General features: G+C 44.1%; 3 protein-coding genes across 4 annotated transcripts; all 3 read right to left on the bottom strand.

Moving 5' to 3' along the window:
- Window positions 1-199: 199 nt before the first annotated feature.
- Window positions 200-3,208, bottom strand: LOC4330241 (subtilisin-like protease 1). The gene has a single exon (XM_015768637.3). The coding sequence runs from the start codon at window positions 2,881-2,883 to the stop codon at window positions 508-510; it is 2,376 nt and encodes a 791-aa protein (XP_015624123.1). The 5' UTR covers window positions 2,884-3,208; the 3' UTR covers window positions 200-507.
- A 3,027-nt stretch (window positions 3,209-6,235) lies between these two features.
- Window positions 6,236-11,078, bottom strand: LOC4330240 (uncharacterized). 2 transcript variants are annotated; one of them, XM_015772208.3, is made up of 9 exons: window positions 10,794-11,078; window positions 9,103-10,309; window positions 8,861-8,979; window positions 8,625-8,749; window positions 8,384-8,483; window positions 8,217-8,294; window positions 7,073-7,156; window positions 6,812-6,897; window positions 6,236-6,720 (listed from the first exon to the last, which is right to left on the bottom strand). In XM_015772208.3, the coding sequence occupies exons 2-9, from the start codon at window positions 10,247-10,249 to the stop codon at window positions 6,603-6,605; spliced, it is 1,857 nt and encodes a 618-aa protein (XP_015627694.1). In that variant the 5' UTR covers window positions 10,250-10,309; window positions 10,794-11,078; the 3' UTR covers window positions 6,236-6,602. The 2 variants fall into 2 exon arrangements, with proteins under 2 accessions (XP_015627694.1, XP_015627693.1); XM_015772207.3 differs by having other exon boundaries at window positions 9,103-10,306.
- Window positions 11,079-11,463: 385 nt separating this feature from the next.
- Window positions 11,464-12,344, bottom strand: LOC136355285 (elicitor-responsive protein 1-like). The gene is made up of 4 exons (XM_066307671.1): window positions 12,239-12,344; window positions 11,996-12,134; window positions 11,763-11,898; window positions 11,464-11,631 (listed from the first exon to the last, which is right to left on the bottom strand). Exons 1-4 carry the CDS (start codon window positions 12,342-12,344, stop codon window positions 11,464-11,466), a joined length of 549 nt encoding a protein of 182 aa, XP_066163768.1.
- Between the last annotated feature and the right edge of the window lie 14,304 nt (window positions 12,345-26,648).

The raw sequence follows: 26,648 nt of genomic DNA, 5'->3' as shown, positions 1-26,648 counted from the left end.
ATTGGAGATCTACCCCCGCGGAGACCTTTCAAAAGAACAAAAGAAAATCTTATCAAAATTTGTGTGCCGTTAATGTAATTTTTTTCACCATTTTATCTACTACTAAATGTCTAAATTTGAATGAATTGTGTGTGAGATATATCCCTTATCCACAAAGGTAGTGCCGTAGTGCTATCATCCAATATCCAACCCACAACAATAAGATCGAAATTTTAGCTATGCTAATTGTATAAAGGTCTAAATCCGTAACAAACCCATCAAGCCCAATATCGAAGCAGTTTGGTTCAGGGGCACATATCCAGGCCATGGCCATCATGGAAAAAGAATCCCATGTTGCTTTTTTTTTTTTCCGGCCACGCAATCCCTTCGCATCTTGGTCCATCTTCTAATAGAGTTATTTTGTCTTTCTCTTCATCTTTTTTCGAGGACAATCATCAGGGGGCAGTTTATAATCCTTGGGGGTCTAATCAAGTACCCCATTTACTGGCAAAGCTACGTAATCAACAATCAATGGCCCGCGTGATCGGAGGAGCTCGTGTTACCGTTCAAGAACTTTTGGGCGGAGACGACGATCGGGCTGCGCACCACGTGGTCCGGCGAGACCCACCTGAGCTGCCCCTCGGCGACGCCGCCCTTCATCGGGCCGCCATTCGCGCCCCTGAAGGTGACCGTGAACTTCCTCACCTGGTTCACCTTCTTGAACCTGAGCGTGTCCGGCGTCACCGTCACCAACACCGTCGCCGGCATATCCACCTTCGCCGCGTACACCGCCTTGCCGCGGGGCCCGACGTTCGTCACGGCGCGGCTGACGCTCACCACGTAGGGCTCCCGGTCGAGGAAGACGGTGATGGACGGGTAGTTGAGGTCCTTCTGCTCGACGGCCGGCAGCTGCTTGCAGGACACCGATGGCGCCGGGTGGATGATGGAGCTCACCTCGTGGTCGCTGTACCCGAGCCCGCAAAGGAAAGGGACGTAGTCCTGCGCTGTCAGGTCGTACACGAGGCCCGGGTTCATGGCCTTCGTCGGGTTGATGAAGCCGGCGCCGAGGCCGAACATATTGGCATTGTTGCCTTTCTGGTCGGTTATCGGCCTCCGCCGGCGGTCCAACGTGTCGGCCGTTGTCATCATGGCCGACTTGATCGCCGCCGGTGACCACTTCGGGTGCGCTTTCTTGATCAGCGCGGCGATCCCGCTGAGGTGCGGCGCCGCCATGGACGTGCCTGACATGATGTCGAACTTCGCCGCCAGTGGATTGGGCGGCGTGGCGAGGCCCGAGGTCACGGGCACGCCGGCGATGATGTTCACCCCGGGGCCGGTGATGTCGGGCTTGAGGATCCCCTGGTTCTGCCTGCTCGGCCCCCGGGACGAGAAGGGCGCCACCTCCGGCGTCTTGCGGTCGCCGAACACTGTTCCTTTGTAGATCAGCGCCGCCGTCGGACTCTTCGTGGATTTCATGTAGGCCTTGAGCTCCTCCCCCGACAAGTAGACGATTTGCGCCACGGGGAGGATGTGCGACTTGGGTTGGACCATTGAGCCCATGAACTCAGGGCCGATGAGAACCATCCCGGCGGCGCCGGCATCGTGTAGATAGCTCCCTTTCCGGAGTCCGGTCAAGTTGCCACCCTGGTTGCACACGACTAGCTTCCCGGCGACGTGCTCCTTCATTAGGTGCTCGTCGGAACACGTGCCGTCACCGCGGGTGTCCGCTATCAGCGGCCACTGCGTGCTCGGGAAGTTGGGTGGCTGGTAGAGCGCCTCGCCGTCGAACTCGACCCCGGTGCCAAGCTTCACGGTGGCCACGAACTTCCGGCCGGTCGTGGACGCCGCCACGGTGAGCAGCCACGGCGCCTCGTTGGAGACCGTCAATGGGTTCGGGCCGTTGTTCCCGGCCGACGAGCTGACAAAGACGCCCCTCATGATGGCTGTGTACGCCCCGAGCGCGACGGGATCCCCGGCGAAATCTCCGGCCTCGTCATCGCCGAGCGAGATGGAGAGCACGTCGACGCCCTCGTCCACGGCGTCATCCATCGCCGCCAATATGTCATCCCGATCACAGCCTCTGTCCTCGGAGCACACCTGGTAGAGCGCGAGGTGCGCGCGTGGCGCCATGCCGGCCGCCGTGCCGAACCCGTTGCCCATCACGTTCGCCCCGGGCACGAAGTTGCCGCCCGCCGTGCTCGAGGTGTGCGTGCCGTGCGCCAGCTCATAGACGGGGAGCACCGGGTCGTCGACCCCTCTCCACTTCCACTTCGCCGACTCGAAGAAGGACCGCGCGCCGATGAGCTTGTTGTTGCACACTGAGCTGTTGAAGTCGCACCGGCCCTTCCACCTGGCCGGCGGCGGCCCCATCCCGGCCGCGTCGAACGACGGGTGCCCGGCGGCGATGCCGTCGTCAAGCACCCCGATGATCATCCCTTCGCCCATGTTGCTCCTGTTCCACAAGCCGCCATGGTAGGCCGCCGGGGCGCCGGTGAGCCCGACCATTTTCGGCGTGTACGTGGTCATCAGCTTGTACGTCTTCTCCGGGATGGCCTTCACGAACCAGTCCTTCTTGGCCATCTCGTACACCTCCTCCCTGGTGACGCGGGCGCAGAAGCCATTGACGACGTTGCGGTAGGAGTAGATGAGCCGCGTCTCGGCGCCGGGGTCGGTGGCGAGCTCCTCCTTGGCCGTGTCGCACACGGACGCCAGCAGCGACGCGTGCCAGCTCGACACGGTCTTGTACACATTGTGGTCGTACTCGTACGGCTTGCGCACGATGATGAGGTAGTTCTTGTGCTCGCCGGTGTCGTTGTGCGCGACGGCGACGGTCGCCAGAAGCGACGGGAGGAGGACGACGACGAGAGCAACACGGATGCAGAGGACCGCCCCTAAGTGCGCCATTGGTGAACAACCAAGCTACCAATGGAAGGTGAATCTAGGGAAAATGGCGGCCGCTGTTGCATGCGAAGAGATTGCTCTGTTCGTCCTAATTTTTTTTTTTTGAAACCGATGTGTTTGTCCTAAAAATGGTCTTTACTGGAATGCATGGAGATGAACTTGTGCCTGCACGATGAACAGCCTTAATATAGCAACCATTAAGGTTCCTAGCTTGCGGCCACAAGTTCCGTCACGCTTCGCTTGAGCTTCATGCCTTCATCCACATGCGAAATTGTGAAGGAAGGAAATGGTAGATAATTCTGCACACTATGGAAATGAGTAATGACAGCATAAATGCAGTTATCTCCTCGCTTTTAATACCCAAGCTCAATTCTTGATTTGTATCTGCTCCTACTTGAGAGCATTTGTATCTGCTCCTACTTGAGAGCTCTTAAGTGCGAACAAGCATCGTTCTTGTATTCACAACATTTATTTCATATGGAGTGGTCACACTTCGTGTTTACCTTTTCGTATGTAAGTTCGATCCACGATGAATTAATGGGTGATCTACCCTACATACCCATGCAGTCATGCACGCTAATAAGCTACCAACATACAGTACATGTAAAGTTGTGACTTGTGAGAAAGTGATTTTATCCCTCGAGGGAATCCCTCATTTCGTGCATGCCATCTAGTCATAAATTTTTTTTAAAAAAATGGTAAGATAGATTAATATGAAATATATCACTTTACAAACATGCAAGTTAAAATTTAACTTCTAAAGTTGTAACAAAAATAACAAATATAGCTGCGAATTGAATGTGCGATTACTATTTTTAGTTTATTTTGTTCTTTTTTTTGCAACTTATAGAAGTTAAATTTAGGCTTGCATTTTTGTGGAATGATATATTTCATATTAATCTATGTTGTCAATTTTTTTTAAAAAATATTATAACTACTTAAATGACATGCAAACAATGAGAGGACATCCTCTCGAGGGATGAAAATCCATATCCTATAGTTGTATGGGCTGTAATTAACATCGTGTGGTTTAGACTTCAGCTCCATGCATCTCTCAGCTTGCAGAATGGCTAACAAAAATGTTTTTTGTTAGGAAGGTTGGCACAACAACAACTTGGCATGAACCTTTTTTTTTTAATCAAGGGTGTAACCCCCCATTTTCATTAACAGAAATGTAACCATTACAAAAAAGAAAAGAACATGCTAAACCGAAGAAAGCCTAATGCAGAGCTAATCTCAGTTTTTTTCTCGTTTTTCTTCTTGGTGGTGTTAGTCTGCAGTACATGCCAGCTCTCAATATCTGAGTTCGTTTTTTACATGAACGTTTTGTTCAGCATATCTCATTATCTCATCTACTGTCAGGTAACCTCTGAAAATGTTCTGAGTTCTGACTTCAGTTCACTTAGAGTGTGTTTAGTTCACGCTAAAATTAGAAGTTTGGTTGAAATTGGAATGATGTGACGGAAAAGTTAGAAGCTTGTGTGCATAGAAAAGTTTTGATGGGATGGAAAAGTTGAAAGTTTGAAGAAAAAGTTTGGATCTAAACCAGGCCTAATTTACATCCTGAGTTATACCTGTTCCTAATCCTATCTTCTATAAAGTTATCCCCCACTAACTCCTTAAGCTTAACATGCAAAGATGCCACATCATCATCCACTAATCCACTAATTAACAAGATGCCACATTATCATCCACTAACAATCATCATATTTAAACATCATACAAATATGTTATATCTTTATAGTTTTTATAATTTAAGAGCTTTTCAAATACATACATGTTAAATTATCAACCAACATAATTCATATAATGTTTCAATGTATATCTTTATTATTTTTTATGATATTCTATATACTTATATAGTTCATCCTCACTTAGTTAGTGCTTAAATGATTAATCTATGGTCCAAATTATCTTTCTTTTTTTTCCTCTAATTAAGTCATATCACATTAATTGTTTTTAGCCTTTAGATGTTTAATCTACAGTCCAAACTATCTCCTACTTTTCTTCTTCCATAAAGTCATATCACCTTGTTTTTTATGTTTAAATCACCATTCTACATACTATTTAAATTTAAATTAGCATAAACCATATTAATTTACTTAATCTGATGTTATCTAGCTATATTACACGTTATTTTTTTTATTGTTATCATACTAAATTCTCAAAATAATGCACGGGGTTTCACTTGGTTTTAATTGTTCCTGTGCTGCGTCGAGATGGATACCGCTCTGCGCACGACGTGCTTGTCTGACACCCACGCAAGGTGCCCCTCCAAGATCCGCGCTGCCCGGAGCTCTTCTCACGGTGACGGTAAAGGAGGGAGATGGAGAGAATTGGAGATGTATGTCAGTACGTTGGTTCAGTTCGTCAGCTTGGACTTGGAGTCAATTTCTGCCTCCCGTATCCGATAAACGGTTTCTTGTCCCGTGTAGGAAAAATGCACTTCATTTCATCAGAAGAGGGGGGAAAAGGGTCATTTTCAAGTTTGTCTCCATCTGCAAGCACCAACGAGAAGCCACAAATGTTCACATCACAAGATAAATGTAACTGTCTTATTGCGCCCGCGCGGATGCCAATTTTGCCAGAGAGAATTACCGACTCCAGGCTCGTTTTTTGTCTAATTGTCTCACGTTCAATTGTTGCCAACTTGCAACACATATACTAGCGCATCCAGTGCAGGTGATTCCCCACGTCGACCAAGATTCCAGGAACTAAGCATCAATTGCAGGGACCCCATGCCGCGGCCGTGACGCCGCTACGGGCCATACGGCGCAACGCTCTCCACTCCACAGTCCACACCTCCTGTCACACTGACTGGAACGCGCGCGCGCGCGAACGCGGTGCTGTCCTCTGCGGCCGCCTCTCCTCGGCTTCGCATACGCTTCCGGGCGATGGGAGAGGAGGGGGCGGCGGCGGCGACGCGCGCGTCGTGCAGCCGCCGCGCGGCCGCGTCCTGCTGGGGACGGTTCGGCCTCGGCCTGGCGGCGCTGTGGCGGAGGCTTAGGTGGATCGGCCTTCCTCGCCGGCGCTTGCGGACGTACGTCCTCAGCGCCAGCGGGCTCAACTACGACCCGCTCGGTTACTCCCAGAACTTCGACAACGGGGGCCTCGGCGACGGCGAGTGCGAGGCCAACTTCTCGGTCAGGTTCGCGCGGCACGCTGGCGCGACGAGGCCGCACGCGCCGTCGGTCGCTTCTTGAACCTTTTTGCGCTTCGTATTTCCTTTGTGTTTCATGCATATGCACAAGGCAGCAACACAGAGAGAGCTGCTAGGAGGGCTACCTTCAAGTACTACTTCTCTTTCCTTTGAGTGGATGTAAGTATGTATGTAAGTGCAGCTGTGCAGCAGATATATTCAAGTAAAAAAAGACTTGCCTTCTTTTTTTCTGTCAGAATTCAATATCAGGAATTAGGATGCACATCCAGTCACAGGTTGCTTGTAAGGGAATTTACAAACTGTGTTGATGATACAAAATTTTGCTTTCCTAGATGTGATTTCTACTCAAAAATGGCTGCTCACCAGTTTGGTTGCCTATGTATCCAAAAATGTAATGTACACTTGTACAAATGTTTACTATCAAGACCTAAGAAATGTTTGGTTCAGTAACCACAAGTCTACAATCCTCTAGCCTAATAGAACCATCCCACTTAGTTCATGAGATTGTTCTTGAAACTCAGATGCTTTAAGTGTTCCTGAACCACGCTGCATCATTCTGTGATCAAAAGTTCCTTGCATGAAGCTCTTGTTCAGAAAACATAATTGTTTTGAGGAACTCATAGGATGTGAAAAATATAGCCCCTTGAGATATATACATAGCCAACCTTGGAGCCAAACCCCTGGAAATACATATGTTGCTTAATAATTTGAGTACTTGTATAAGAACCTAAATTCAATAGCATGGCCAATATGGTGCGGAAATGACCGTACCTGTAAAGACCCTGCAAGCCTTCGTGCTGAAAAATTTCTTTGAGCGCATGAAGAACCCCATCATACTTGCTAATAGGGCTGAGTGCCTAACAAACATGGGTAATACTCAGTTTAGTTCTGCTGTAACCAATAGTTTACTTCCAATAACATACCAGCAACTATACTTTTGAAAAGACCAACGTGTGACTTCAGCCAGTAAAACCAGATAAGCAATTTAATTGATGATAATGATTTACAGATATAAAGCATGCTTTATGTTACCTGTAACTGTACTCGCGTCTTAACAACATCAAATGGAGTTGTACACAGAGCAGCAGTAGACCCAGCAAAACCTCCACAGAAAAGCTGCAATGCAAAATATCAATGATTTTGGCAGTGATTTTTGTGCGGTGCTGATCCAAGCAGAGAACAAAGAACAAACAGAATACGGCTGTGTTCTTTAGCGTGAGTTCCCAACTCCACCTCCCTTGTTTTCCGTAAGCACGCTTTCCAAACTGCTAAACAGTGTGTTTTTTGAAAAAAAAATCTATAGGAAAGTTACCTAAAAAAATCATATTAATCCATTTTTCAAAAAAAAAAAAACACTAGCTAATACTCCCTCCTTCCCAAATTGATCACCATATAATGAAATTCAAAATTTTTCAAATTGACCATCATATGGCATGGACACGAATTTCATCAGAATACGATTGATGCAGCATGGGAGAATGAGTGCATGCTAAGGTGTAATTGGTATAGTGTTTTAATCGATGCATGCATTATGAGAGAATGTGTACATGGTGTCTTGATGATGTGATTTAAATTATCCTTGGTCTTGATGCATAAACATATATGATGATCAATTTGGGAAGGAGGGAGTACTTAATTAATCATACATTAATCCGTGCTTTGTTTTCTGTGCATAGGAAAGGAGTTCCCAACAAAAGAACACAGCCTATGTGCATAATATAACTGCAAATAGACTTTGTTTAATAAGTCACGAGACTTTGCTTCTATTACAGTGCATACCTTACAGTACAATCTACAGTCATACCAATCAGGCTTTCATCTACCCACTTTCAGCACTAGCATACAAACATATATTGAAGTATACATATGCTACCGACTAGAATTCTGGGCAAATGTTTGTTCAAATACAAGAACTGGTAACATGGCATCATCAAACATGCTAAATATACTAACAATAGGTGTAGTTTAGTTACATCCTTACTGATGAAACAAAATCTGATACTACACTATGATCTAAACATAATGTAAAATAATTTAAATTCTGTATTACGCACGAAAACATTAGAGAAAAAAACTGAATTTAGTAGTGAGAATGCCAATGAGTTTAACTTCAGTCCTGACTAATGATAACAAAGACACAAAGACGGTTTAACAAGTTATAGCTCAGGGTACTAACTGTCTGCCCAGAATCAAGATTGGCATTAGCAGGAGCTGATTTCAACATGAACTGCTTCAGGCTCTCGTAGGTGTAAAACTGTAAAATAGAAAAACAAGGCCTTCCAGTATTCTGTAAACACAATTAACAAATCTGAAAGTAAATTAGGTACTAAACTTTTGAAATACCTTAATTACGGAATGTGGGATATTTCTGCAAAGAACAGCACCCCATCCAGCATATAGTGAAGTAATGCCACCCTTTCGAAGACATCCTAATAAAGCATCCCTGAAGTCATGAAACTTGTATAAGGGGATGAGGAAAAATGTAGTGTCATGTTTCTATTGAAATCGAGGTGTTTTTTTAATAGAGAAACAAGGCACGTAGCAGTGGCAATGAATTATAAGAATGAGGCAAGAGATTGTGTACCAGCAATTCTGATACTGTGAACCCACTTGCATCTGCTGTTTTATGCATTCACTGGGTGTAAAAACGAAGGAAGTTGCAATGCTAGAACAACCACCAGCAGTGCAATGAGCAATTGAATGATACTCCTGAAGAAATGGCATTGTAACAACATAGTACAAAATTAAAATCTGTGGTAAACAAAAAACTAGATAGACATGAGCCAAAAAATTAAAATGAATGAATGAACATATTGTCACCTTTGGCAAAATAGGCAGAAGAGACCCCTTGACTATTTCATAAGTTAAGGTATAGATTGCTGAAATTGGTGCAGAACAAGCAATTTTGCTAGCAAGCCCTCCATAAAGTCCTAAAACTCCTGTATAGGATTTGTCAAGCATTAAAAAGGTCTAGCAATTCAAGAGAAAGTGGAAATAAATCAAATCTATCAAAGTTGCCAGTATCTCTGTTGATGTGCGTAAAATTCATCCAAATACACTACCTCTCTCAACAAGGGCGCGCCTTAACGTGTGGTAGAATGAACTTCGTCGAGAACTGTTAACCTGAATAATGGTCTTCACTGTATCAATTGGATGCAGAGAAACACTGACTACTGTGCCAGCTAATGCTCCTGCCACAGCATGCCTGTTCAGATTAACAGCACCATAAAATCGATGTTGAACAGATGATTCCAGCTGTGGTGAATACTTGTCTACAGAGTGCTCCTGAGACATAAGACCATCAACATTTTGATCTGTGTGTTCTGAATTAATAACCACAGCATCACCCACCGGACAAGATATGCACACTGAGTTCTCAGTAAGTGTGCATGTGTTACTCGAAATTTGGTCTGCTGGCATTATCCTTGTCTCTTCACAAGTCACCATTTGCTGAGACGAACAAGATGAAGAACTACAATATTCTGGAATAATCTCTAGATTGGATTTAGTACCATGCAGAGAACTTTCGTAAATGTGAGCCTCCTCACTGGAGCTAGTACATAGCTCAGTTGGCATGTTTCTTGTTTGGCTGGAATGGTTATCGTCCCTTCTAAAGCTTTGATCCTTCTTAAATTCCGTACTGCCAGAAACAGCATAGGTGTGCATCATTCTGGTTTGCATGGGATATATATTCTGATACTTTAAATAATAGGCACTCCCAACATGCACATGTCTCCATGTAGAAGAGCCACCAGCCATGCTGCTACATGATGTGAGCATTAACATTTTCTTCACCAAACTAAGATCTTCAAAGATTGATTTTGGCGTTGATAAAAAGTTTTGAGAGCTCAGACCAGTTGAGTTTTCAGCACAGCAAGACATCAATGCATGTTCCTTTTGCTCTTTGCTGAAGCACACAGGTTCATCTTTATGCAGAATTTCATGGCTCTCGGATATTTGAGCTGTGCCGGAAGATTCTGGCTGGCCGACAAGATTCCAGATCCCAGTCAATGCTGATACTAACTGTGGAGTGGTTAATCTTCTATCTATAGATTTGCTTCCTGACTGAGTACTTGGCTTCGATTGGTTATTGGCATTACGATCCTTAGTAAGAAATGCATCCAGATCAAACTGATGACCATCTAATGGAAGACGGTGGTAATTGATTGTTGGTTTTCTAACTTTTGGAGCTCCACATTTTGAGCTCATCTTTTACAAGCTAGCAGCAAGGTCATAAAGGAAAGCTAGTAATCAACTGACTGAGATCTGCTAGAGGCAAGAAATGATAGAGCAAATTTAGCACACTGAAGTTCTTGTATAGTACCAGAATTTATTTTTTTCTCAATAAAAATAGAATCATCTCACTAGCAAAGACCTTGGGGTGGGTTGATAAGAACAGCAGCAAAAACACTTAGGGTGGATTGATAAGAACAGCACCAAAAAAAAATCTATTGTATTGCAGCACTCACTTGAAGAAAGTACTAGTTATTTTCTCAGCCAAAAGCTGCAATCTACCACCAAAACTAGTAGAAACTATCAAACCATTTCTACAATTGGCATTGAATCTGACTAGCCCCAAATCTAAACAACTCCATTCTAAGAGACATTTCGTCGAACAACCTACATGCGCAAGTCAGACTCGACTAACTCGTAAGCTACACGTGCTATAGTAAACTTCCTAACAGCGCCTCACCGAATGGATACAACTACGGGAGTGTAGCTTGCGAGTTTTGAGTAAAAAACTTCCCCTCACCTTGAGATGGCTCGGAAGCTCGGAGGGAGCTCGGAGGCTTAGCAGCGCCAGGGAGGATTTCACAGCCTTCCAAGAGGAGGGAGGAGAATAACTCTGCGATGGTCTCCGCCGATTCCCCTCCCCCTCTGCCTTCTCGCGAGTGGAGGAGACTACGGCGCTGCAGCTGGTTGGAGTTCGAGGCCCATCTCCATCTCCGCCGCCACCTGTTTCGAGCGTGCCGCCCCGCGGCGAGCCCGGCGGCACTCGGGCACCGAAAGGAGAAAAGGGGAGAGGAAGCGGGGTCGCGAACTTGGGCGTGGGCTGCTCTGTTTTTTTTTATTCCCAGCGCGTATGCACCGTTCGATTCAAAGCGAACGGTCCAAACAAGTCCAAAGCAAGGACGGGCCGACGGAGCAGGGCATCTTTATTTTCTTTTCTTTTTTTATTAATGTTTTTTCTTTTCTTTTTCTTTTTACTAAAAAATCACAAATCTGATCTTAACGGAATATTTTAAGAAATTTCCATTTACAAAATTTAAAACCCCCACTTGATCTAAATTCTAAACATATCGGCACCTCAAAGCTCGCAAGTCATAGACACTTCACAGTTCACACCACTAGCTAGCTCCAAAGGGTATACGGAGAAATTTCAAGAAAAAATGGAAGGGCTTTGCGACGACCATGGCAACGGATCAACTGTTCTTCGTCTTCCTGCTTCCTTTGGCATTGGAGCGTGTGCAGAAGAAGAATAACCTCCTCCATGGGATGTCCGGCAGCGTGATGTTCAGAAAAGGCCTGTACGGGACGCTCGTCTGCCTCCGCGGCGGCACGGTGCACTGCTCCAGGCTCTCCAAGCTTACCTACATACACAGTTGCGATTCGCATCCAGGTCAAGACAAATGCCTACGAAGATACTACGTATACTGGCACGATCGAGAGCTTCAGACGCATTGTCATTGATGCGATGTGAGCGACCTCTGTGCGTGCTTACATTGGGGAGGAACTTGAGGCCAAGCTTGAGCTCTCCCTTGTACCTACCGTCCTCCAGCACGACGTTGTAGGGAGCAGGCTTCATCTGCAAGAACTCCCTCTCGATGCCCTCGCTGATGATGTCGCCGACATGAACCCTGCACGCACAGCATCAAGATGCAAATGTTGAGAGTCTCAGTAACCACGATTAATTTCAGTTAAAATATTTCGGCTTTATCTCAGACAATCTCCTACTTTGTCTCCCCAACTAGACTGTCTTCAGAGAACTTATCCCTCTCCATGATCTTCAGTGTGACCTTTGCAAGCTCTTTGCATTCATCCGATGACAACGGGAATCTGAACTTCTCGTTCCACCAAACCTTTTTACCTTTACCTGAACAAAGCTTGCAAGTGGCATTTCTTGCAGATGTCAAAGCAAGATTTTCCCTATCGATAGCAATGACAATTGACTATTGTTGTATATACAGGAATGTATACCTTGTGTGATCTTGCTCGTGAAAATTTGGTCCCCGAACTGAATGTTCACGTAGTGTCTTTGCGTTCCTGCAAACATTCCATGCCAATGAGCAAAATCGGAGGTCATGAGCATTAGAGTTTCTGAAACAAGATAGGGTGAAGAATATAGACCTAAGTGATGAGCATGTTTCAGGCCCTCGGCACTGACCAACAGAAGCTCCAAGATACTATATTTCGTCTCCATATCGAAGGGGTCAGAGAACAGAACGTAACAGAATGCAAGAAGGCAGCATATATAAGCTGCACACGCACGAGAGTTACCACTACATGTGGCACATTGAGCTATTAATCACCCACTCTAATCAAAGCAATTAACTTGAAGAGGAGTTTCAGCTCTGCATTTCAAGAAACTCCAAAACGTTAAGCAATAGACTCTTAGTCAATGCCTGTTTTTCGGTTTCTTGAGAAAATGCAGCGCATTTGGTGTTACATCCTGGAGTTAATCTCCACCCAAATTAGGAGCTGCCCACTGCTCTAGTTCCATATTGAAAAAAAAGACCTCTTCTAGATCTATGTAGAAGTGAGTCATGGTGTTCCGTCACTCGTGTATTACCGGGAACAGGTACCTACTTCATCTATTTTAAAATAGTACTAGCAAAAAAAATACCCGTACATTGCAACGGGTAAAAAAAATAATCCAATGACAATAGACATTTTTCAAGCATACCCATATCAATGATAATGTTTATATGGATCGTTGTAGCTAACACAATTAGAAAATTAGAGCATCTTTATGTAATGACCCAAACTCGATAATGGCAATCTTTTTACCAATGCTTGCTTTAACTAAAATAATTAGATTATTCATATAACAATATACATATAATCTAAAATATTCTTTCAATCTTATTCTTGCAACCAATAATAGGTTAATCAAATCCTACACTAACGATAAAGTCTACACAAAATAGTCACCGTGCACTCTTCTCTAAATAACAATTAAAAATATGTTTATTTTTAATACTATTTCCATATAATATGTTATTAAGAATATTAGTTGTACTTAAAAAAAAGTCTGATAATGATAATTGCATACAAAAGTGCAGGGTCTCCAATGCAGGAGATTAGGTGAGGAAACAAATGATGTGTAGGAGATGGAAAAAAAATCGATGGATCTTATCCGACCCAAGCGTCCATTAATTTTATCTCGCTTTGAGTCGGACGGTTTCTCAGAGCGATTCTTTTTATAAACGGCGGTTTTTTTCTCGCGTTGAGTTGGATGGTTTCCTCTAACTTATTTTTTTGGAAATGATGGTTTTTTTTCTTGCGTTAAGTTGGACGGTTGTCACGCCCGGAATTTCTATCCAAAATTCCAAACGCTTACATGTGTGTGAACCCTCGTCCAGGAATCAGCCGAGGCACACAATAACAAATTGATAATAGAGTACAATTATTACTCTAATTAATAAGCGAATAAAAGGTCATTACAGAGGTAGATAGTTCCTCTCAATCAATAAAGATCTAAGCAGCGGAAAATAAGATAAACGGCGCAGACGGCTCCACTCCACAGGCAGCTTGACCAAGGCTACACCTAATCCTCCACACCATCAGCCTCATTGTAGAACTCTTCCTCTGATGAATGATTGCAAGGTGAGTATATGACATACTCAGCAAGCCACGCAGCAAATATGCAAGTGCACAGGATAACAAAGGATGGCATAGTAGGGTTCCATTTGCACAAACAGCCTTTAATAAACATTTCAGAATTTAATAAAACAGTTAAGTAATAATTAATCAATATTAATCCAACGCTACACAACATACCCTGTTGTATAGGCCCAACCATTCTGAACAACCATCCCGGCTGCACAGTTCTATCTCCAAACCAGGAATATACCATTCCAAACCAGGAGCTAATCAAATTATTACCAGTTATAGCATCATTTACTATGGTGAGAAGGGTGAGACTAATCACGAAAGACATTGTTAGACCCGCCCATAACCGCGGGCACGGCTATTCGAATAGTTTTACTCTGATCAGAGGTGTACCACTGTACCCACAAGACACAACCCCACATCATGTCACCATGTGCCTCAATACCACCACGGTACCTCGGAACGGAGTTGTGACAATACCCCTTGCATAACACAATCCACCGCAGCGCACCTTCCTGGATCATAATCACCCCCTTATAAACAAGGCATGGACTCCCCAGCGACCCCCGTGGGCTTATCTCCGCCACTTCTCAGTCTGGTGCCCCGCAATAAACCATGCTATACAAAAGATAAAGCCGTTGCCCATGCTGGCTTGTGGTTGGCACGGTTAATGTTTCACAACCGAAACTCGTGAACCGGTCCTTAATTGTCATGAGCACGACCATCAAGACCATGTGCTCACAACCCACCATTACCAGGTTTTAGTTGGCACATTAATTAATTAACCAATCACGATTGACCATCGTGAAATCATTAAATAATAGTGAGTCATAAGTTATCCCAATAATGTGCTAATGTTTCTAAGCAGGGCTAAGCAATTATATCTAATATCTAGCTGAACCAATATAAATAAAGCTCAACTAGTCAAATTATAATAACCCAAGGTATCAAGGAATAAAGTAATCAAGATCAAAAAGGGCTATAACAAACAATAGGTTAATTCCACCCAATGACATTCGAAAATAAATGCAATAGTTGAATAGAAACAATAGCTTTAAATAGGATCAACATGCTCAAAGGGTTGTTTGGGATCTGTGTGACTTGCCTTGCTGGCCTTGGAACTCTTCAAACTCTTCTCCGGCGTAAACGGAATCTCCGGAAACGACGGAATCTAAGCAGAAAGAAGCAAAATCACCAAAACAGCACATAAACAAGCATGAACAGTACATGTGGATATTTTTAACATGTAGACCTCAATTTTAGAAAAATTTAGAGACTTGAACCAACTAAATCCGAGCTAAGATGAATTAGTTATGAATTTTTAAAGATTAAATCGGATTAAAACACTTAAACTGATTTTAATTGAATTATGACGCAATAATGAATTATTTTTGAAAAGGAAAAAGAGATTTATTGCGTCAGCGGGCTAGGGTTTCGGTGGACCGGGCGCACGGCGACGGTTCACGCGAACGGACGGCCGAGATCGACTTGATCCAAAACGGACGGCCGAGATCGATCGGTCTACGACCGGCTCACGGGAGAGGGCGACGATGACGTCGGCGATGACGTCACCACCGGCGGCGGCGGCTCGGACGGCGCACGCTCGCCGGCGAACGGCGGCGCTTCGGCACGAACGGAGGACACCAACGGGTAGAGCGCGACGCGGCGAACTCACCGGTGACCAAAAGAGCGGCGGAAGATCAACGGACGGCGACGGCGACGAGGTTGAAACGGCGGCGGAGATCGGGTCGACGGCGGCGACGGTGTTCCGGTGATCTTCGGCGACGGCGAAGGGGCGGACGAGGACGGCGAGAGGCGAAGGCGAGGGTGGCGGCGGGTAGAGGAGACACCGGGGGTCCTTTTAAAGGGGCTAGGAGGGGGCGGCGAAGGCCCACGGCGGCCGGCGACGAGAAGGAAACTTCGGGGTTCGGAGGAAAGAGGCCGATCCGAATCGAACTCGATTCCACGAACTTCCAAAACGAATTAGCCGATGTTTCCAAAAGAGAAAAGGTAGAGGAGATCCCGAGGATCATTTCCCCTCTATCAATTCGGCCGGAGAAGGAAAGGGGCGGCCAGATTTGGAAAGGAACGGCGGCGGCGGCGCGCTAGGGTTCGGCCGGGCGACGGCGCGACGAAGACGACGACTCCGACAGGCGGACTGTCACGCCCAGAAATTCCCGAATAGAATTCCAAGCAGAATGTGCATTAAAATCCCCGTCCAGGACCAGCCGGGGTACACAAACGACAATGTTGACATACAGATCCACGTCTTACAAACATCATAAAGTCTTACATAAATGCAGCGGAAGAAAAGAAAAACAACAGGGGCTAAGCCTTGACTAAACTTTGACTAAACTGCAGCGGGAACACCACTCCACAGGCATCCTCGACGGCACAGACGAAGCCTACTCCTCAGAGAAACCTTCATCTGACCCGAACTCGAACTCTGGGGTTGGGAAAAGTAGAGCAAGACTGAGTACTACCAACTGTACTCAGCAAGTCATACCGGAACGGGGGTATGATGCAGGGAATTAACAAAGAAGAGCTGAAGTGGTTCATTGGCATAAAGCGAGCATTTATAAACAGAAATTGAAAGATTTAAACAGTTGAAAAAAAATTAATTAATTTTCACCATCTGCTGTCCAACGCTAACCCACGTTGCGACAGGCCCAACCATCCACCTATACCATCCAAATTCATTAGACTAAACTAAAGTGAGTCTAATCACGGTGAATCTGGTTGACCGCCCATAACCGCGGGCACGGCTATTCGAATAGTTTTACTCTGATCAGAGGTGTACAACTGTACCCACAAGACACAGCCCCACGACACGTTTCCGTGCGCCGACATGCCACCACGACATCCCGGAAAGAGGCCGTGACAGGACCATTCGCATAACCCCCTCTAACCAAGCACACCACACCTCAGGTTTCACCCCCACTCCTCGCAAGGCAGCGGGCAGTCCCCTCTCGTGCCTAGGTGAATCCGGAAGCCGCATAGGCCGTCGCAGGGCCCATCCAAACTCCATCACGCCCACCCTTGCCTGGATGCGTCGGCTAGAGGAAAGCCACACTACAAGCCCAGCCGTTGCCCACGCTGGCTTGTGGTAAGTACGATGAATTCTTCCAGGGCATCCCGCGAACCGGTCCTTAACTGCCATGGGTGCGACCAGCAAAACCATGCACCCACAGCCCACCATGTGATTCATTTTAATTAACCAACACCAAAGCGGTGTCACTAATCTAACATTATCATATAAACCTATAGTCTAGGTTTTAAATGAGATCTCCCCATTGTGTGCTAGTTGAACTAAGCATGGCTAAGCAAACCCTAGTCCTAACTCTAATCATGTTATAACCCAAGCTAACAAAGGAGCATGGTATCAAAATAGCATGGCTGTAACAATAGGTAACCATCCCATAGTAATATTGCAAAACAAATGCGGTATTTGAAAGAAAACATTAGGACATTTGCAATATAGGATCAATATGATCAAGTGACAAGCATGACTTGCCTTGCTCTGCTGCTGGAGGAACCTCGGCGACTATCTCAAAGTACACCGGAGCGTCGGAAGGATCGGAATCTAGCGACATACAAAGCAAACATTGCAAACAGGCTATAAGACTACTGAAACAGGGAACAAAATCATTTTTAATGGATTCTACACATTTTTCTTGATTTACTGAGACTTGAATGGGATTAAACGGAGCTCGGATGAATTAGTTATGAATTTTAGAAGATTCACTGTGTTTATTACTATAACAAAAATCCTTAAATAATTTATTGCGCAATATTAACCAGGGCTGACGTCAGCACGGGGCGCGGCGCCGACATGCGGGGCCCACCGGTCAGCGACTCGGGAGAGGGAGGAAGGGCGCCGACACGCGGGACCCACTGGTCAGCGGCGCGGGAGAGAAGGGGCGGCGGCACCGGCTCGGCTTGGCTCACGGCCGGCCGACCGACCGCGGCGACGGCGCGTGCGCGCGCGCGAACGCGTTGCCGGCGAAGGCGACGGCGCAAAGGCGATGCGGAGGCGGCTGCGCTAACGGCGGCTAGGAAGGGGAGGAAACGGGCAGCGATAAAGGCGGCCGCCGGCTCGGCTCGGCATCAAAACCGACCGGCCGGCTAGGTCTAGCGGCAACGGCACGCGGCCGACGACGGCGGCGACCGGCGGCACGGGAGGCGGCGGCGGCAGTCGAAGGCGACGGCGCGCGACACTAAGAGGAGAGGAAGGGGAAAAGAAGGGAGGGGTGCCTCACCGAGGGTGGCCGGCGCGGAGGAAGACGATGGCGAACGGCGACGGCAAGCCACGGGAGAACGACGTCGGCGAGCGGACGAGCTTCGGGGTGCCCTAAGGAAGGAGAAGAGAGGGATTAGAGAGAGGGAGATGGACCACGGCGATCGGAAACCATAGCCGAAGGCGACGGTGGAGGTGGTGCTCACCCGTGCGCGAGGGGATGAGGGCTCCGGCGGCGAACCTCGACGGAGGAGAGGTGGACGGGGTGGATCTCGGCCACGCGAATCCGACGGCGGCGACGGCGCGGCCTGGCGGCGACCCTAACGGCGGCTAGCGGCGGCCGGAGTAGCGGAAAATGGCGGCTGCGGAGGTTGCACGGCGCGGGGGCGATGGGAGGCTCGAGAGAGTGCGGCGAAATGGGGAAAAAGTGAGAGGGGGCGACGGCGGTGCTTAAAAAGGGGGAGAGAGAACCGGACGTGGCCGGGAGAGGCGGGAATCGCCGGCCGACGTGGGGGAGTGGGGAAGAGAGAGAGGCGGGATTCGATTTTCGAATCCCGGCCATCTCGGGCGCGGGCGCGAGCGGGAGAGAGAGGGGAGTGGGCGCGGGAGACGCGGCGCACGCGCGGGCGTGGTCGACGTGGCCCGGGGAGGCGGGGACGTGGGCGCGGCGGCGGTTTCGGCGCGGCGGCGCGAGCGCGAGATCGGCGGGAGGAGGGAGACGGGCCCGACAGGTGGGCCCCACCTGTCGGCGACCCCGAGAGGAGGGCGGCGGGACGGCCTGGCTGGGCCTCGGCCAGCGGCCGGCCCAGTAAGGGGGAGGGAAGGAAGGAGGGAATGGGCCGGCGGCCCATTCGAAAAAAAGGAGGAAAAAGAGAGGAAAAAGAAAAAGAAAAAGGATTTTCCCTGGAATTAAAAAAAATTGCTTGCTCAATTTTAATTGGTTAAAATTATTTCTAGAGCTCTGAAAATTCCACTAAAAATCCTGTTAATGAATTTCGACATGTAGAACTCAAGAAAAATTCCACATGTCAAATCCGATTATTATTTGCATTACTTTCTTAGGGTTTTCTCCTGATTTCATCTGCATTTTCTTAGGGTCATTTATAAAAATTACAATTTTGGCTTGGGAGGAAAACTTCGGGGTGTGACACGGACCCCACCTGTCAGCGGCAGCGAGGGCGCGCGCGTGGGCGGCGGACTGGGCCGACTTGGGCCGAGGAGAGAGAGAAGAGATTTGGGCCGACTTTCGGCCCAAAGCCAAAAGAGACTTTTTAAAACCTTTTTCAATTTAAATTATTTCTTAAATGCAATTCCATTTATTAAAAATACTTCCTTAGCTCAAATAAATCCCAAAAAAAATCTAGGAATTATAGAATTAATCAAAGTATTTAATGAAATTTTATCTGGCCCCATTTTATATTGGAATTTATTAATTAAAATTAGATCTTCTCTTCTAGGCTTTTAAAATTATTTCTAAAAATTCCATTTAAACAACAATTTATATATTTTGAATTTTTAGGGTGTGACAACGGTTTTCTCGAACTTTTTTTGAAACAGCGGTTTTTTCGCGCGTTGAGTCCGTTTGTTTTTTGATCTGTTTTTTTTATAAACAGTGTTTCATCGGTTAGTTTTTTCATAGCGGCTTTTTTTTTCTATAAATGGTGTTTTTTGTCTTGTGTGGTTTTTTGAAACATTTTTTAGAAATGGTGTATTTCTTTCTGATAGTTTTTAGTAGCATTTTTTTTTGTTTTTTTCAGACGAAGGAAACCGTATTTTTCCTGCGCATTTTTTTGGAAACTATTTTTTTCTTGCGCATTTTTTTCCTTTTTAACGGATGATGGAAACTTCTCTTTTTAAAAAGTTAGATTAGATCGATAGATTAGATTAGAGTTAAAGAGATATATACGGACAACAAGAGGCGACTTTAGGTTTGGCCGGGACGTTTTTTCCTCCTTTTCTTTTTACGGATTTTGAGTCGGATGTTTTTTTCCTTTTTTTTATTACGGACGAGAAATCTTCTTTTTCAGGAGTCGGACTTTTTTTTCTATACGGGAGTCGGTCTTTTTTTTTCTTTTTTTTACGACAGAAGGTTTTTTAGATATAGATATTTATTTTTTAATTAGGTATTTATTCGCGCGTGTTTCCCTTCGGATAGAAACTTTTTTTTTCGCACTATTTTTTCCTTTTGTAGGAAGATGGAAACTTTTTTTTCGCTCGGAATTTTTTTTATTTTGGAATCGGACAGAAAATATTTTTGCACGCATTTTTTTACTCGCGCGTAATTTTCTTTTCTCTGTACGGACGACGGAAATTTCTTTACTTTTTAAGTATATATTAGAAAAAATGCCCGTGCATTGCAACGGGTAAATACGATTTTTCAATGTTATATTAAGAGCTGAGCAATAAATTGAAATATTGGGATCGCTATACATTATAATTAAAAAAGTTAATGAAAATCCTAACATCGGGATCGCTATATATTATAATGAAAAAAAGTTAATGAAAATATTTCTTGGGTTTTAGGCCAAAAGCATTCCTTACTTTTCAGGCTGCTTGTTTCGACCCAGCCACGAGTGAAGCCGTTTTTACTTTTTAGCCCTAGGTCGGTCTGCTACCTCCTTCGTTTGGCCTGCTTCCTTCGACCCATAAAATCCGGACGAATCTTTCTCGATCACTCAAAATTGGTTGAGGGTTTTTTATCCGGCCACTCACCTCTTTCCGTTTTACCCAAAATTAGAGCATAAAACTCAGGATAAAAATAATCGGGGAAGATCGCCGTCATCATCGGCAACCATTAGATTAAATCCGACAAAATAAAGCAAGGAAAATTACAGAGAAAATGATGAGGGACGAGTAGGAATCGAATTTTTTTTTTGCAATCAAATTGAAGTGAAAACGCACGATCGATATGGCGCTAGCGCATCGCCAGGGTTCAACTCGGTAGACATGCCGCGAATAGATCGGATTAAAAAAACCAGATGAGAAAAACCAAAATCGTATGGGATAAAAAACCGGTGAAAAAAATTGTCGAAAAAACCAAAAGTGCGAGGCGCGGTGTGATTTAAAAAACCGGACAAAAAAAACAATAACGCGTGCGCAGGAAAAAAAACTCTTTCGCGTGAAAAAAAAAGTCGCCGGTAAAAAAACACAAACGGACTTTTTTTTCTTACTGGCGAGACTTTTTTTTCCTTGAGTCGGACGATTTTCTTTCTTACAACGATAGAAGCTTTTTTATCATTTTTTTAGTCGGACTTTTCTTTTACCTTTTTAGTCGGACTTCTTTTTCTTTTTTACCGACTTTGGAAATTTCTTATTCTTTTTAAGTAGAGATAAAGATATAGAGATTAAAACTGAAAATAAAATTAAAACTAATTTAAACACGGATGACGGCAAAAACATCTTCAATGTTTATAATAGTAGAGATAAGTAGAGATAGAGATTTTTTTTGTCCTTTTTTTACCGCGTTGGCGGAGTTGGATTCGTTTTTCTTTTCATTTTTTTCGCTCCTTTTTTTTCTGGATCGGACAGATTTGGTTTTTTTTTCGCACGGTTTGTTTTTCGCGTGGTTTTTTTTATCATTTTTTTGCTCGGTTTTTTTACCGCGTTGACGGAGTTGGATTCGTTTTTCTTTTCCTTTTTTTCACCCCTTTTTTGATCTGACAGATTTTATTTTTTTCAAACAAATTTGGTTTTTTCCGTCTGGTTTTTTTCGCCCCCTTTTTTATCGGATTCTTTTCTTTTTTTCGCACGTTTTTTTCACCTGTTTTTTTGGATCGGTTAAATTTGGTTTTTTTTCACTCTATTTTTTCCGCCCGGTCTTTTTGACGAACGATGGAAGCACCTCTTATTTTTTAAAGTAGTAGAGATAGTTATATGCAAAGCTAAATATGTGGTTTTACAATTCAATGTTTCCGATATTATTACCAGTTTCTGATTGATACCTACGTGATATAATTCAGTTTCTGGTTTTTCATATTCTCAATACTGTTTCTATTTTTGGGTTTTGAGAAAAATATGGTTATGAAAATGGTTGAGAAGTTTTATGACCGTTTTCATTACTATAAGAGAACGGAAGCAATTTTACTATCTGCTAAGCATTTCTGATTGTAAACGTTTAGATGTATAACTAGGAATACTTCTATTTTAAACATATAATCTATCTAGCGAGGCCTCTCGCGATAGTCTTAACGCGCGACACCTACACAACCGTGTGACACATGCATGCCTTTTTTCATTACACATGCATTTTTTTTCCCTTTCTTATAAAGTTTTCTCTCAAATTACTTATCCGATCTATAATCCGATTACACCATTGTGCTCGTTGCAATTAAATCTTCAGAATAAGATCTTACATTATTATATTACGATGAAAAAATATTTATATTTGTAAATTACTTTTATTACATATGAAATTTACTTTTATCATATACATAAATTACTTTTAAATTTGACTAAATTACTTCTTAGACATATAAAAGTAAATTCAATAAAGTCTAAAAGTAATTTACATATATTAGAAAAGTAACTTAAAAATAAAACGGAAGTAACTTTGTCACGACATTAGAAGTAAATTCGTTGTAGGGATAAAAATATGACTCCATCTAGAAATTAAATTTAATCAGCACAGATCAGCACATGTAAGTTTAACAATTTTTAAAAGTAACTTCAATGTTAATTGAAAGTAACATTTGCATGGTTCAGAAGTAACTATATATAAATTTGTTTAATCACCGATTGTTTTTTTCCTTTCATTTTTGTTTTAATGTAGAATGAGAAAAGAAGATAAAACCTTTGATGGGTTGTAAATAACATTGATGGAATAACTAATGAGAATTAATCATAGGTACAAGATGTAATGGATACTTCCTGATACTTTCTAACATGTAATAAATTACTTTTAAATTAATAAAATGTTTGAATATATTCAATATGGATATTGTCGAGGAATGATCCTCTCTAGCGGGAGATCGTGAGACCCTCCTTTCGTGAGTTCGGCCGGGGGAAGAAGCTCGCCTCTAGAAATCGCGTATCCGTCCCCAAGGCTCCTAGCTAGCTCGCACACAACCAAATTATACAGGTTTGGGCCGCTATCAAGCGTAATACCCTACTCCTGTGTATAGGATTTAGACTGAGAGTTACAAGGGTTCCTAAACTCGGGAGAACACTCTTAGTTCCCTCCTCCACAAGCTCAGGTTTTCTGAGAGTCGTCCCCTTTCTCGGTGGGCAAAGTCCTCCTTTTATACCTCAAGGGAATACCACATGCACCGCCTCTACCTACTCTTCTTTCGGGTAGGGACCCACCCTATCTTGACTGGAACTCGACCCGTGCCTTCGCCTGGAAGCTAAACCACAGCTTGTCCTTGAGCGGGGCCCAGCGCCGTCCCTCGCCTGACACGGGGGACAGCCCTGTCATTCCCTCATTAATAGGTGAAGACTTGTGGTGGCCGCCGTCCGAATGACCCCCCGATGGGACGAATCATACCTACCTCCACTCCGCTGGAAGCAGATGCGACGTGGGAGCACGGTTGTCCGTCCAGTCAGACGTGACCGGCGTCAGGCCGGTCACAGACTGGTCATTCTTGACCATCGCGCGTCAGTTTAGCACGCCGCACATCTGCCCCACTACATTAAATGCGACAGGGGGCAGTTGGGGCGTTGCGCGCATTAAAGGAAGTTCAGCCTGGGCCCCCTCCTCGCTTGCTCCCCCCGCCAAACGGCGGCTAGGCGAGGGCCTCGGGGCAAAGGAGTGCAAGGGCCCGAGGGGCATGACGTGGCACCCCGAGGCCCCGACCCCCCGGCCGCTCCTGCGGTTCGCAGAATGCGGGGACAGGACCAGGCAGTAGGGACACGTGGCAGGATGGGAAGGTAGATTCCCCTCACTTCGCATATCCCCGGGCCCATATCTCCGACATATATTGTTTTGTCACATATTTTGAGTGGAGTACAATGATGCAAATAGATCTTAAAAACAATATGTGATTTAAAATATATAAGTTATTAAAGAGATTAAAAAAAGATACATACTATTGTATTTTTCAAGTTGAAAGGAGACAGATGGAGTGGTAGCTGGTTTAGACAAACTAGTTACCACTAGCTGTGTAGTCATGTCCTTTGAAAAAAAGGCATGCATTAAAGTTACATTAATTTTGTTATAAGTTACTTCTATAATATATGTAAATTACTTTTAGTTTTTATTGAATTTACTTTTATATATATAAGAAGTAATTTAGATATATATAAAATTAATTTGTATTTTTTTATCAAAATATAATCATGTGAGATCTTATTGTAAAGATTTAATTGTTACGAACACAACGGTGTAATCGGATGAGTGGTTTAAGAGAAAATTTTATTTGAAGTATAGGTGGACATGGTCGCTTATAGATGGAGTGGTAACTGGTTTAGATAAACCAGCTACCACTAACTGTGTAGTCACGTCCATACAATAAAATATGACGAAATAAATTCAAGGTTATGCTATATAAATTATGAATTGTCTCCCTTTTAACCTTGCACTTCCTGGTTGAAAATAATTGTTATCTGGATAAGGACACAATCTTAAAAATAACTTAACTTTGATCAATATTTTCTATAATAATATATATATAAAATATCAAAACATACGTACGGTCATCATGTTTCTAAGGCAAATGTTTAAAAAATTATTCATAGTCAAAGTTTTAAAGTTTGATATCAGTCTTGTATAAAACGAAAGGGAGTACTTATTTAATTGAGAAGTTGATGGGCCTCTAAACTATACGTCAAATAAAGAAATGAACAATAAATATTGAGTATTTAAAATACAGTAATTACCATAATTAGAAAAGGTAATTTCCATAAGTATGTAGTAAAATTCAGAAACGGTCAGTAACTCAGTATACATCAAAATCGTCTCTGTTTTCAATATTTCTGTACTTTTTATCATTTCTATCTTTTTGTTTTTGTTTTTGTTGGTAACAATTTCCACATTACTTTACCAGTAAAAATTGAAAAACAGCGTTAGTCGGTCATGAATATTTGTGAGCGTTTTCATCCTAACATTCCATACGTCTGGTTAAATAGAAATGCTTACATTTTGGCTGGAACATAGTTAGTAAAAACAAGGGTAAATAAGCACTCTATGAAAAAGTTATCTCCTCCGTTTCACAATGTAAGTCATTCTAGCATTTCTCACATTCATATTGATAAATATTTTTCCATATCAATATGAATATGAAAGATGCTAGAATGACTTATATTATGAAACAGACAGAGTACTCACTATCAGTAGCTGCAACAACGAAAAGCATCTAGCTAGTTTGATTCAGGGTTGACAGTTTTGGCTTGGTACGTTAGTAGCACTTTTTTACAAGCTCAGGCTGGATCATGAGCCAAACAAGCCAAGGCTCAGCCAGGCAGCCAAGCACAACAGTTGTCTCAACGCTCATTATCCCAACATCTTTGGTCGTAAAATTTCTTCCTATCTACCCCGGCGCCACCAATCTCGTTTGAGCCACTAGTGCGTTTCTCGTCTCTTGCATCGCCTCCTCTCGCACTTGCACCGTGAATTCTCAGGATTCAGATTCAGTGATATAGGATAGGCATGTCGCAAGAGATGATATAGGGTAAATCTTGGCCCTCCAAAATAAATCTAACGGTTGAGATTCGTCCACGTTATCATGAGTTAAAAATTTATCCTATGTCAAGATTCATCCTAATATCACCTTGTGACATGCCTACTGACATCACACCGCTGCTCTGTCGTGCCTGACACTGACATCACACTTCTCCTTTACTACCTCCGTCCCAAAAAAAGACAAACCTTGGTTTCCGTGTCTAACGTTTGACCGTCCGTCTTATTTGAAAAAATTATGAAAAAAATTAAAAAGACAAGTCACGCATAAAATATTAATCATGTTTTATCATCTAACAACAATGAAAATACGAATTATAAAAAAATTTCATATAAGACGGACAGTCAAAGTTGGACACGGAAATCCAGGGTTTGTCTTTTTTTGGACGGAGGGATTACCTCGCATCATCCCGTGCCCTGCCGGTTGTTAACTGCCTGCTATGTACAGTATATACTAAATTACCTTGTGTCATCGTTGTTGCTATCCAGCATACCTCCGTCCGCCGATCACCTGCCCGTAGCAGCACAAGGAGACCAGCACTAGCCGCAAGTGAGTCATGGTGCCGCCATAGCCTGTCGCTGGCCACTCCTTGAGACCTTACCTTGCCTATCTCTAGATTGCCATTCCCTCACTGGGCTCTGGCTCGCAAGCTAAACGAGCTCGCTAGAGTTAGAAAGCGAGCCGAGCAGAGTCCGTTCAGTATCATAGCGAGCCAGAGCGAGTTGAGCTGATTCGATATCCAGTAGCCCTACAGCAGCAACATTAGGGATGAAAATGGTCCAAAAACCCTCTACCATTTTTATTTTCATTTTTTTTTCTTGAAAACAAAATCGGAACGATAGACCCAAAATTAGTAACGATATCGATAATATCGATATATCAGAAACTGGACCGTCTGAACGAAATCTACCGATATTAATTGTAA

This window comes from Oryza sativa, chromosome 2, assembly GCF_034140825.1.
Source record: "Oryza sativa Japonica Group chromosome 2, ASM3414082v1".
Lineage (NCBI taxonomy): Eukaryota > Viridiplantae > Streptophyta > Magnoliopsida > Poales > Poaceae > Oryza > Oryza sativa.
This window is presented reverse-complemented; position numbering and strand designations above follow the sequence as displayed.